At 49.0% G+C, this 13,105-nt stretch overlaps 1 protein-coding gene across 1 annotated transcript; it reads left to right on the forward strand.

The window, feature by feature from the left end:
• Positions 1–636: 636 nt before the first annotated feature.
• Calhm3 (calcium homeostasis modulator 3) lies at positions 637–7,319 on the forward strand. Its single transcript, XM_048438996.3, has 3 exons — positions 637–1,869; positions 2,947–3,202; positions 6,125–7,319. The coding sequence occupies exons 1-3, from the start codon at positions 1,583–1,585 to the stop codon at positions 6,614–6,616; spliced, it is 1,035 nt and encodes a 344-aa protein (XP_048294953.2). The 5' UTR covers positions 637–1,582; the 3' UTR covers positions 6,617–7,319.
• Positions 7,320–13,105: the final 5,786 nt, after the last annotated feature.

A 13,105-nucleotide genomic window follows, 5' to 3' on the forward strand; every position in this document is an offset into this window, starting at 1 on the left:
GTTTACCTAAGAGAACAATTTAAAGCCTAAAAAGATAGTTTGGGTTGATAATACAAGTTAGGATAGAAAGTAAATTAGGTAAAAACTTTTGGCTCACCAAGATATGATAAATAATAAAATAATTTCTCCAAATTTGCCAACACAAATGAACTGAACATTTTAAATATAATTCTTACTTATTAATTGTTCTTGCTATATATAATTTTACTGTATTAGAGTTAAAACCTTTTCTTTTTATTTAGACAAAAAGGGGGAAATGTTGTGGAATATTTGTACGCTGTGTGAATATATATTGCTGTGAATGATTTAATAAAGAGCTGACAGGAGATATAGGTGGGATTTCTGGGTAAACAGAGGAAGTAGGAGATGAATCGAGGTGCAAAGGAGATGCCAACTAGACATGGAGGGAGTCAGACATACAGAATGAAAGAAAGGTAAAAGGCTACATGGAAAAGCATAGATTAATAAAAGCAGGTTCACTTAAGTTATAAGAGCTAGTGGGACAAGCCTAAGCTAAGGCCGGGCTTTCATAATTAATAAGTCTCTGTGTTGTTATTTAGGAGCTGGCTGGTAGGACAGAGAAAGACTCATTACACTATCCAGATCAGACTGGTCTGTGAGCACATCTGTAGGAGATTGTTTTGCTTGTGAATTGATGTAAGAGTGCCCAGTCCACTGTGGGTGGCACCATTACCCACGCAGATGGTCCTGGGTTGTATAAGAAAGTTAGCTAAACATAAACCTCTGTGAGCCAGGGAGTAGTATTCCTCCGTGGTTTCTGCTGTGCTTCCTTGGCTATGAAGTGAGTTCCCTGGTCAGAAGAAATGCTGTGTGGAATAGCAAACGGGCCTGTCTTCAAGTTCTCTCTTGAGTTCCTACCCTGACTTTTCCTCAAGAATAGACTGTGACCTGTAAGCTGAAATAAACCCAGTCCTCCCCGAGCTGCCATTTGTCAGTGTTTACCACAGCGACAGAAAACAAGTTAGAAAACTGTGTGGTTCATCCTGGCTTTGCTTAAGTAGTACCCTCTCCTGGAAAGCCTTTGCCTGTCATAGCCCTTCTCAGAGAAAACCCTGAGGTGGGCCTCTATGTTCTTCCTCTTCTAGGAGGCCTCTGGGAAGGAGCTGATACCCCTCCAGTGTCCATCCACCCCAAAAGCACACAGGAAATGTCCCCAGGCTGGGCTGTCAGGTTGTGGCCTCATCAGACAATACAATTTTGCTCCATCTCTGCTTTGTCTCACCACACCCAGAATTTGCCTGTCCCCAGGGAGCCCCACCCACGTCTACCTGAATATACAAACCCCGAAGAGAGGCACAAGGGGTTGTGGAGGTAGTCAGGGGAAAACAGGGTCCATTTGCCTAGAGGTACTTCGGTCTGACTGGTCACAAATGACACACCCCACAGGAGGGGGGAGTGGCAATCACCTGGCAAGAGGCATAGATTTGGAGGCTGCAGGCAGCCTTTTCTTTTGTCCACTGTGGGCCTAAAAAGAGAAACATCCTCCTGTGGACCCCAGGCCCATCGCTGAGAGCCCAAGCCTCTGCATCCCTCCCGCTGCTGGGTCCACGCAGCCGCAGTCATGGATAGGTTCCGGATGCTCTTCCAGCACCTACAGTCCAGCTCGGAGTCCGTGATGAATGGCATCTGCCTTCTGCTGGCTGCCGTCACAGTCAAGATGTACTCCTCCTTCGACTTCAACTGCCCCTGCCTTGCGCGCTACAATGCCCTCTATGGCCTGGGCCTGCTGCTCACACCTCCTCTGGCCCTCTTTCTCTGTGGTCTCTTGGTCAACAGGCAATCCGTGGTGATGGTGGAGGAATGGCGCCGGCCAGCAGGACATCGGAAGAAGGACCTGGGCATCATCAGGTAGGGTCCCACACCCCTCTCTACTACCCAGGGCAGTTGATGCTCTCAGGAATACTCCCCCTTGCCCCAGATAGTGATTGACAGCTAAGGATGTTGTGCTCATTTTCAGTTTCCCTCTGGAAACATAGTGTGTGTGTGTGTGTGTGTGTGTGTGTGTGTGTGTAGGTCAGAGGACAGTATTCGGGAGTCTTCCTTCCACCATATGGGTTCTGGGGATTGAACTCAGATAGTCAACCTTAGCAAGGGGCCCTACCTGCTGACCCGTCTTGCAGATCCTGAAAATATGTATTTTTGTTCCTATCATTCTTCACCTTTCCATGGCCACTACTGTAACCATAAGAATGATTCAGGGTTTCCAAGAATTACCTGGGTCACATCTAACCCATCGCGTGCATTAAAAAATTTTGTTTGTTTGGTGCACGCAGCAAGAGGCAACTGTTTCTTTAAAGGCCGTATTTCCTTTCTGGGAAGCTTCTTGAGACAAGAACCTAACCTGTTGTCGCCATATGTCCTCAGGGTCTGGCACATGGATACAGATCAGCTGGTGAGGCTTAGCGGTTCCTAATGCCCCCCTCAACCCCCGGCTGGGGTCAGGGTCCACTGTGCTGAGTGCCTTGCAGGGGAGGCTTCTCTAAGTTCACTTTCCTCAGCCCTGGCTCTGTGCCTTCAGCAGCCCTGCTTCCCAGACGTTGAATCTTTGACACATAGACGCTGAGAACCTTGGCCAAGGGCTGACCATGGAGATCAGTTGACGGAGGGCTTGCCTAGAATGCACCAAGGCCTTGGTTGAATCCCAGCGCTGCATCCACCAGATGGGATGGCAAACTCCTGTAATCCCAGAATGCAGGAAGAGGGGCAGAAGGATCAGGAGCTAAAGGTCACCCTCATCTACTACACAGAGTTCAAGGCCAAATCAGGATCCATAAGGCCATGCTGAGAGAGGTAGGGTGGGGGGAGAATATGAGAGAGACAGAACATGAGTGAGAGACCCCAACCAAACTGTCACAGCTTGGAAGAGGCCACGCTGTGAGCCCAGTTCTCCCTGGCTCTAGCTGTGTGGTGTTTCTTGGCTTTCAGGTACATGTGTTCCTCCGTGCTGCAGCGAGCTCTAGCAGCACCCCTGGTCTGGATCCTGCTGGCCCTCCTCGACGGGAAGTGTTTCGTGTGTGCCTTCAGCAACTCCGTTGACCCAGAGAAGTTTCTGGATTTTGCCAACATGACCCCCAGCCAGGTACAGCTCTTCCTAGCCAAGGTGCCCTGTAAGGAGGATGAGATGGTTAAAGACAGCCCTGCACGCAAGGCTGTGTCCCGATACCTGCGGTGCCTGTCACAGGTAAGTGGGGTCCTGCCCAGACCTTGATTCCCTCATAGATACTGTCCTGGTTGGTTTTACATCAATTTGGCACAAGCTAGAGTCATCTGAGAGGAAGGAATCTCAATTAAAATACCTTCATAAGATGTGCTGTAGACAAGCCTGTATTTTTCTTAATTAATTATTGATGGAGGAGGGCCTAGCCCATTGTAGGTGGTTCTACCCTTGGCTTAGTGATCCTAGCTTCTATAAGAAAGGCTGAGCAAGCCATAGGGAGCAAGTCAGTAAGCAGCACCCCTCCATGGCGTCTGCATCAGCCCCTGCCTTCAGGATCCTTCTCTGTTTGAGTTTCTGTCCTGACTTCCTCAATGATGAACTACAATGTAGAAGTATAAAGCAAGTCCTTTCCTTCCCAAGTTACTTTGGCCATTATGTATCATCACGGCAATAGTTACCTTAAGACAGATGTCCTGTTTTGCTTAGGTTAGATCTGAGTCGGGTCTACATGGCTTCGGAGAATGCTCCTAACTGCTGGAGCCACAACCAAGAGCAGAAGGTGTAGGGGGGATGGGGACCACTCCCTTTGAGGGATGAGCATGGGGCCATCGATACCAACTTAGTTAGGGTTCCTATTACCATGAAGAGCCACCAGGAGCACGGCAACTCTTACAAATGAAACAAATGAAAACATTTAATTGGGGCAGCTGGCTTACACATCAGGGTTCAGTCCATTATCATCACGGCCAGGGAGCATGGCAGTGTGCAGGCAGACATGCTACTGGAGAAGCAACTGAGAGTCCTGCAGCTCTTTAAAATATATATATTATGTATACAGTGGTCTGGCTGCATGTATGCTTTCATGCCAGAAGAAAGCACCAAGTCTCATTATAGATGGTGGTGAGCCACCATATGATGGCTGGGAATTGAACTCAAGACCTCTGGAAGAACAGCCAGTGTTCTCAACCTCTGAGCCATCTCTCCAGCCTGAGAGTCCTACATCTTGCAGGCAACAGGAAGTGGTTGTCTGAGACACTGGGTGATATCTTGAGCATATATGAGACCTCAAAGCCCTCCCCCACAATACACACTTCCTCCAACAAGACCACACCTACTCCAACAAAGCCACACCTCCTGATAGTGCCACTCCCTGTGAGCTTGTAGGGGCCAATTCTATTCAAACGACCACACCAACTTGCCCAGAACATGTACCGGGTGCCGACCCCCCAGAAAGTTACAGGAGCTGGTCGGCAAAGGAGCACAGTGACGTCCCTGCCTCCCAGCCCAGAGATAACTAGTTGAAATCATATAGTTATAATCATATAATATTGGCTACTTCCACATGAGGTTCTGTGGTAAGTATTTCCTGTGCATCAGTTTGTTTAACTCTCAGAACAGCCCTTTGGGATGGAGGCAGTTGTTAGCATCCCACGTTTCAGATGAGGCGATGGAGGCGCTGAGGATTTTTAGTTTCCGAGGTTAAAGTCACGTAATTTATAAGAGGCAGGGCAAACTTATGGATATACACGTCATTGGTCCTTCTCTCTCCTTACAATGGAGATCTTTGCCAGCTGCTTAGATTGTTACTGGGAAGACTGTCTACTATGCTGAAGCATCCGCAGCCCCGCCTCCACCCAGGCTCCCAGTTCCACCACCATTACCAAAGCCCGTGTTAGCCCGTGTCTGTCACAGAGCATTTATGAGCCCATTACACATGGAGTATCTCCACGACTCCAGAGAGCCCTATGCTCTGGAGTAGAGGGAGCGTTTAGGCTCAGAGGAAATGCAGGCTTGCGGTATGGTGAAAGGACCAGCACTCAAGATGCTCATTATTCTAGGCTTTCCCAAGATCAGCAGAAAATGCATGGAGCTTGCAGTCAGACCCGTTTGCATCCTAAGTTTTAAGTTGGGAGCCTGGCGTATCAAGTTTTTTCATTTTTCTGATTCTCATACAGAAAATACTCAACTTGTTTGGTGGGGGAGCCTGTGTGTGACCAAATAAGGGAACCGTGTAAAGGGTGGGACTCACAAATACAAGTGAAAAGCATTTTCATGTTTGTGGATCTGGGAAAGACTGCAGTTTTGAAAGTGGAAAGGAGTCGGGCAGGCATGGGCTTCAGCATTAGAGAATGACTTCCAGTTTCCCTCACCGTTGGTTGTTTCAAGGAACCGCTTGTTTGTCCCAGCTGCCCAGCACCAAAATAATCACACAAACACTGTATTAATTAAATCACGGCTTGGCCCATTAGCTCTAGCTTCTTATTGGCTAACTCTTACATCTTAATTTAACCTATTTCTATTTATCTGTATATCACCACAAGGTTGTGGCCTACCAGCAAAGTTTCAGCAAGTCTATCTTTGGTAATAGCTCCATTGCGTCTCCCTGATGCTCTTCTTTCTCCCAGCATTCAGTCCAGTCCTCCCCGCCTACCTAAGTGCTGCCCTATCGACAGACCAAGGCAGTTTCTTTATTCATTAATGGTAATCACATCACATCAGTTGGTCTAGAATACGGCCCCCTTGTCCCTAATCCCTGCTTAATGCCTCACGAAATATAGCATAGTTGCAAGGCTGGATGGGAAATATACATGAGAACGGGTACAAAGACAAAGTGACTGATGTGCCGGTGAGTGGGCCACAAACAGAACAAAGAATAATATGGAGGCATAACGGACGGGAGGGTAGGTGAATGGCTAAGAGGAATGGATGACGAATGGAAGAATGGCTAGATGGAACAGTGATGGACATATAGCCGAAGGAGAGGAGGGGGTGGATGAGTGGGTGGAGAGATGTTAAATGGATGAATCCGGAGGATGGGTGACAGGACGGTGACTGAATGGGAAAACATATAGGTGTGATAAGGAATAGAGGGAAAGGGAGGGGTTTTGACGCGCACACAGTGTACCCCACTAGAGCCCCACTGCGACTCACTTTCCCATTCTCCAGGCCATCGGCTGGAGCATTACCTTGCTGTTGATAGTGGTGGCCTTCCTAGCCCGCTGCCTGAGACCCTGCTTCGACCAGACCGTCTTTCTACAGCGCAGATACTGGAGCAACTATGTGGACCTGGAACAGAAGCTTTTTGATGAGACGTGCTGTGAGCATGCGCGGGACTTCGCGCACCGCTGTGTGCTGCACTTCTTTTCGAGCATGCAGAGTGAGCTGAGAGCTTTTGGGTTACGTCGGGACCCAGCAGGTGGAATTCCAGAGTCACAGGAACCCCCAGAGCCTCCAGAGGACCTGGATGGTGGAAGCGGGAAGGCTCACCTGCGTGCTATCTCCAGTCGGGAACAGGTGGATCACCTCCTAAGTACCTGGTACTCCCGCAAGCCGCCACTTGACCTTACAGCATCCCCCAGGCTCTGGGGGCCTGGTCTCAATCACCGTGCCCCTGTAGCTGCTCCAGGTACCAAGCTGTGCCACCAGGTTGATGTGTAGGAATCTTGCTAGGCTCCAACAGAGGCAGTTTTCCCATGTCAAGTCCCCATATTGACATGGGTCTGGAAGCCAGCCTGCCCTGTTGATCTCCTTCCCAGAAAGCTCAGTATCTGCCTAGCTTCTGGGTATGTCCTCCTCTGTTGGACCAGTTCCTCTGGGCCCGATGAAGTTTAGATTCTGATTTAGCGCACTCAGGACCGAGTCCCTGAATTTTTCCGTCCTTCCTTCCTTCCTTCCTTCCTTCCTCCCTTTCTTTCTTCCTTCCTTCCTCTCCCTTTTCCTCCCTTTCTCCCTTCTCGTTTCCTTCTTTCCTTGCCCCCCCAATTTCTTTTTGAGGAAGAGTCGCACTTCCGCTGTCTAGCTGAAGAGCTTGAACTCCAGGCCTGGACTGCATGGCTATCCTCCTGCCTCAGGAGCCTTTAGTGGTAGGGTTACAGGTGCGAGCCATCATTCCCTGCTTTCTGGAATCTCATCTAACAAGCCCCAACGCCATGCCCTTCTTCTGGTCAGTGGACCAAACTTTGAGTAGTCACAGTTTGAATAAACCTGTTGTGGATACGGATCATGGACATCAATTCCAAACTTTAAAAAATGGTCGCCATAGTGTCACATGCCTGAGAAGGATTCGTTCGATCTTCATGTGACCTGATGAAGAAGTTATGATGATTAGCACCCCCTTAAATTAAAATTACACTTATTTGTTTGCTTATTGTGTGGTGTGCATGCGTGTGTGTGTGTGTGTGTGTGTGTGTGTGTGTGCGCGTGCGTGCGGAGATCAGAGGAGAGATTGTAGGAGCCAGCTCTCTCCCAATCATGTCTGTCTCAGAAATCACACTCGGGCTGTGAGCCTTGTCAACAAAAGCCTTTACCTACTGAGCCATCTCATTATTCTTTCTCCTTTTTTGAAAAATTTATTTTATTTTGTGGGGGGGGAGGGGAGGGGTATGTGCACGTGTGTGTTTGTACCCACAGAGGCCAGAGGTGTTGGATTCCCTGGAGCTGCAGTTACAGGCAGTTGTGAGCTGCCCGGTATGGGTGCTGGGAACCAAGCTTGGGTCCTCTGCAAGTACAGTGTGAACTTTTAACCACTGAGCCATCTCTCCCGCCCCACCCCACCCCATTTAAAGCCTTACTCTGTAGCCTTAGCTGGCCTGGAACTTGCAGGGATTGCAAGTGTGCCAGCACACCTCAGAGACAAAGGGTGTGTGTGTGTGTGTGTGTGTGTGTGTGTGTGTGTAATAGGGTCCCATGGAACTTAGCTGGTCTCCAACTTTCTGCCTAACTGAAGATGATATTGAACTCCTGACTTCCCTGCCTCCACTTCCTGAGTTCTGGAAGTGCAGATGTGCACCAAGGTGCCCGGCTTATGCTGTGCTGTGGGTGGCATTCAGATCTTGACGCATGCTACACAAACACCTTGTAAGCTAAGCTACATTATTAGATCACTGTTTGAAAAAGAAAACTGAACCAAAAAGGTGTTGAAGTTGCCCAAGGTCACCAGAGTAGGAGTTGGCATTGACTCCCAGGACACCTGGCTTTGGGGTCATCAGTTTACTCTCTAGGTCTGATTCATTGTCTTTCAATGCCCTTGTTGGGTTTCTTGCTGCTTCCACCAGGGTTCTCATAGCAGGTTCTAGCAAGCTCTGCTTGGTAAGTTCTTCATGAAAGCCCTACGCACTGACTCTTATTGGCCGCTCCAGAGAGTTTGCTTTCCAGACTGGGGATATAGTTCGGTTGGTGGAATATTGGCCCAGCACTGTGTAAACTGGGCATGACATGCACTCTTGCACCCAGCGCTCAGAACGTGGAGGTAGGAGCAGCAGATGTCTGAGGTCATCCTCAGATACAAAGTGAATTCAAGACCAGCCTGGGCTACAAAAGACCACGCCTCAAAAATAAATAAATAAATAAACAGACAAACAAACAAACATAGGGCTGTTGGTGGAGTTCGCTAGTTCATTTCCTGACTGCCCTGACTAGAAATAATCACACAGAAACTATATTATTTGCAATACTGTTTTGCCAATAGCTTAAGCGCTAACCCATTTCTATTAATCTATATATCGCCATGTGGCTGTGGCTTACTGGCAAGATTTTGGTGCATCTGTCTCCTGCTGACAGCTACGTGGCTTCTCTCTGACTCCACCTAGTCTCTCTCTATATATATGTCTCTCTTCCAGCCTGGCTATATTCTGTTAAGCCATTGGCCAAAAGCAGCTTCTTTATTACCCAATGGCAATAAAATATATTCCTAACACCCATCACCTCCCACATCACAGGGCTGGTGAATAGCTCTGAGAGTCCGGGTACCAGCTGCCACCCCTAAAGACCTGAATTCAGTTCCCAGAGCCCAGGAAATCGAAGCAGAGCAGCAACTCTTGCAAGTCGCCCTCTGACCTCCACACGCATTCATTCCTAAACAATGAATACGACAGCAGCTTTGCTTAAAAATAGTTTATATTTTCCTGTGGAGTGTGCTGTTCTGTGAAGTCAAGAAGAGGTGACCTTCATAGCTCTCAGGTCCCACCAGTTCTGTTTGTAGCTGGCCCAGCCTTCTGCCCTCTAACTGGCAGGGCTACCTCTCTCATCTGTCTGCCACCATTTCTGCTGCTCACCACATGAAGCAGGACTCAGCATCATTCCCTTCCCAGGCAACCCCTTCCCCAGGGTGCCCGAGAAGCATCCCCAGCCAGAGGTTGATGATCTGGTAAGGGTGTCTCCAGAATCAGGTGGGGTCTAGCTTAGGGACTGGTAGATCTGCCAGAAAAGTCACCACTTAGTCTCCGGCAGCCCAAACAGGAAGAGCTGGGGCAGCTCAAGCCTGTGAGCTCTGCTGAGCCTCAGCCTAACCCTGATGACTCACTTGTGCCCAAATGCAAAGCCGGGTGTATTCCCATTCTCTGCTGCTTCCTCAGGGCCCTGGACAGAGAGGTGAACCTGGATGACCCCTGGGAACCTGGATCCCTCCACTAAACCATTTCTACTCACCTAGGCTTTTGCTAAGGGACCTGGTGAGACCAGAAAATCCCTGCAGCTCAGCTTCCCCCGACTTCCTGACTGTGGTCAGGCCATGCAAATGTCTGCAGCAGCGTGGGGTGAGGGATATGATTTAGGCAAATTGTTAGCAGCGACTGTGAGAGAGAGGAGGAAAAGAACTCGATGAAAGCCCACATGTGTGGGTGAGCACCTACCCTGGGAAAGGAGACTGGGAGAGGGCTGCCTCGGGCTCTCGGAGGAAGCAACGTGGGTTATTAAAAAGCCATCAAGTGTAATTCTCACTTCTTCTTTCTTACACTGAGCGTTTATAGGGCACCTCCTGCATGTGACACGGTAACAGGAAACTCTTTATAGGTGACCTCAGAGAGATAACTGTTTGAGGTACAGAGATGTTGATGATCTGAAGCAAACGGGGCAGTATAACAGAGGCAGGCCATGTAGCTGGGATCCTTTCGGGGGACAATGACACTCTAGACTGAGGGACTGTGGCAATATTGTGTGACTGGGTCTTAAGAGAGAGGACTTTTTTGACATTTGGAAAGCAAAACGAAGAGAAGACAGCGGACACAAAAACGGAATTGGCAGAAGTTGGAACCGGTTGCCTTTTCTCATGAGTCAGCGCTCACGGGGCGCTGGGGACCCAGAGTACAAGTATGAGAGGGACACTGTCCTCCCTTCCTGGATGTTCTGACTGCAGTGGAACGTAGGGACGCGATGAGTGAACTCACAGCCCAGCAGAGGGGCCCCAGTGCAGCCTGATGAAGGACACTGGCGGGAGCCCGGAAGTCCACCTAGTGATGGTCCTTGAGCCTGAGCCCAACAACACCTCTGGCTCACCTGCCTTACCACGAGAGGTATCTCTCGCCCTCTTAGGCCCCAGGTAATACCGCTGCAGGCCCCAGACCTCTCTGCTATCATCCACCCATACCCCCTTTCGCTCACAGCCTTGCCAGTGTGAGATATCCCGAATGACAGGTACTACCCAGCTAAGAATGAGGGACACAGGTAACAGGCTCACCTGGCTCCTAAAGACTCTTTTAAAAAAGAGTAGTAGACAAAACAGACGCAGACCTTTAGCCTATGTGGTCCAAAGGGAGCCTCCGATTTTAAACAAACATCGTCTCAGCATAGCTAAGTTTGAAATAAGGGACTGAGGGGACAGCTCAGCACTTGTTCTGCAAGCATGAGAACCCGAGTTCAAATCACCAGCAGCCATGTAAGAGTCCAGCATATTTGCACGCTAGGAACCAAGGAAGGCAGAGACAGGCAGATCCTGAGAGCTCATCGGCCAGTCAGCCCAGCTTAGAAGCTGAGCTTCAGGGCTCAGCAAGAGAATCTGTCTCCCCGCAGCAAGGAGAGTGACAAAGAAGGACAGCCAGCAACATCCTGCTCTGACCTCTACCTCTGTATGTACATACATGGGTACATGCATGTACCCTGTCATTTTGTTGGTCTTCCCTGTCACCTGGGTACCCTGTCCCTTTAAGAGACAAGCTCCACTGACCTCTAATTATCCCCTCCCCACACAGGCAAGCTGATCTTCTCTCTCTCTCTCTCTCTCTCTCTCTCTCTCTCTCTCTCTCTCTTCCTCTCTTTCTCTCTTTGTCCCTCTTCTGAAGAGTAACTACTGCCTTTCTCCCTTCTCCCCTTCCCTTCTTTCTTCTCTCCCCTCTCTCTTTCCTCTTTCTCTGTTCCCCCTTCTCTGTCCCCCCTTCTCCCCTCCCCTCCATAACCCCTTACTCTTGTACCATTCCCAATACCCACTAAATCAACTCTATACCCAAGCTGTCTGCATGGCATATCTGTCTGTCTCCCACCCTCCAAGGTCTCACACCCAGGGACCTGCCAGGGCCGCGCCACCAAATATCTTTCAACTTGTGTATACTCTCTCTCTCTCTCTCTCTCTCTCTCTCACACACACACACACACACACACACACACACACACACACACACACACACGAGGGAGACATTCAGAGACACAGAGAGACAGAACAAAGAGAAAGGGACAGAAATACAGAGAGAGAAACAGAGAGACATGGAGCTAAGCTGAGAGCTCAAGAAGACCCCTCTAAAGAGGGACCATTATCAGGCAGGCCTGTCATCCCTGTAATCCCAGACTTAGGAGGCAAAAGGATGGTGAGTTCAAGACCAATAACACATTGTCAAATAAATAAATAAATAAGTAAATAAATAAATGAATGGGAGGGGATAACATTTAAGTGAATTTTGAAGGCCAGCAATGGTGGCATATGCCTTTAATTCCAGAACTTTGGAGGGTGAGGCAGATGGATCTCTGTGAGTTCAAGGCCAGCCTGGACTACATAGGGAGTTTAAGGACAGTCAGGGCTACATAGGAAGACCCTGTCTCAAAAGAGAAAAGTGGCTCTTAAAGATGAAAAGGAAGAAAACCAGGCAGTAGTGGCACATACCTTTGGTCTCAGCACTTGGGAAACAGAGGCAGGCAGATCTCTGAGTTTGAGGCCAGCCTGGTCTGCTACGTAGTGAGTTCTAGGATAGCCAGAGCTACATAATGAAACCCTACCTCTAAAAACAAAACAAAAGATAAGTAGGAGGGGTTGGAGAACTTGCTCAGCGATTAAGAGCACTGCCTGCTCTTCCAGAGGACCTGAGTTCGGGTCTCAGCACCTGCCTGGCAGCTCACATCCATCTGTAACCCCAATCTTAAGAGATGTGAGAGCAGCAGGCACACAAGTGACGCACAGACACAAATGCACATACATAAAATAAATAAATAGTTTATTTTGAAGACAAACGGGAATGTCTACCGGGAAGAAGAGAAGCATCCGCCTCAGACACAGAGAGTGCTTGCACAGACTCTGAGGTGGAAAAGTTTGTCCCTGTTTGAGGAGTGAAAAGAGGCTGGGAGCTGAAGTGTAGACCCTGGGGGAAGGGTTGCCGCAGCACCAACCCTCACAGGGTATGTAGGACCCATGAATGTCATGGTACATCAAGATGTTTCAAGTAACATGGCTACGGCGGGAACCCTCCAACCACTGTGGAATTCTTGACCCTTCATTGCTAACAAACAGGCAGCTGTGTCCAATACCTGTACACAAGACAGAGAGTGCACGTGGTACTGGAAACCTCTTTTGGTTTCATGAGCCATCCAGGCCCATCTCTTGGCCATCCTGGGGCCGTATCAAGCCTTGGAAGCTGCTGAGACCCTTGTCTTCTGTGCAGCAGACTTCCAGAGAGAGACACCTTCTTTGTGGATCTCCCTCATGCCGCTCACCTCTAGCACATGTCTTCTGGAGGAGTCCCTAGTGAGAATCTTCCAGTGGTCACCAACCTAGGGACTTCAGTTGTCCCAGGGACACCTAGCCTTATGGTTGAGAGAAGCAATAATCTTCTTATAGTCCTATTTATGACACAGCAGTCTTTCCACTCAATGGACAAACTTGACCCAACCAGAAGATGAGTTAAAACAATAACAACAAAAGTAAACAAAAACAGAAACCTTCCCTGCCCT

This window comes from Myodes glareolus, chromosome 7, assembly GCF_982192425.1.
Source record: "Myodes glareolus chromosome 7, mMyoGla1.1, whole genome shotgun sequence".
Lineage (NCBI taxonomy): Eukaryota > Metazoa > Chordata > Mammalia > Rodentia > Cricetidae > Myodes > Myodes glareolus.

What these genes read in the sequence shown, in the direction of transcription:
- Calhm3 (XM_048438996.3), top strand. Translation starts at nt 1,583, where the DNA reads ATGGATAGGTTCCGGATGCTCTTCCAGCACCTACAGTCCAGCTCGGAG. An exon ending in AAGGACCTGGGCATCATCAG is followed by an intron (nt 1,870 to 2,946) that starts GTAGGGTCCCAC and finishes CTTGGCTTTCAG; the next exon opens with GTACATGTGTTCCTCCGTGC. An exon ending in ACCTGCGGTGCCTGTCACAG is followed by an intron (nt 3,203 to 6,124) that starts GTAAGTGGGGTC and finishes CCCATTCTCCAG; the next exon opens with GCCATCGGCTGGAGCATTAC.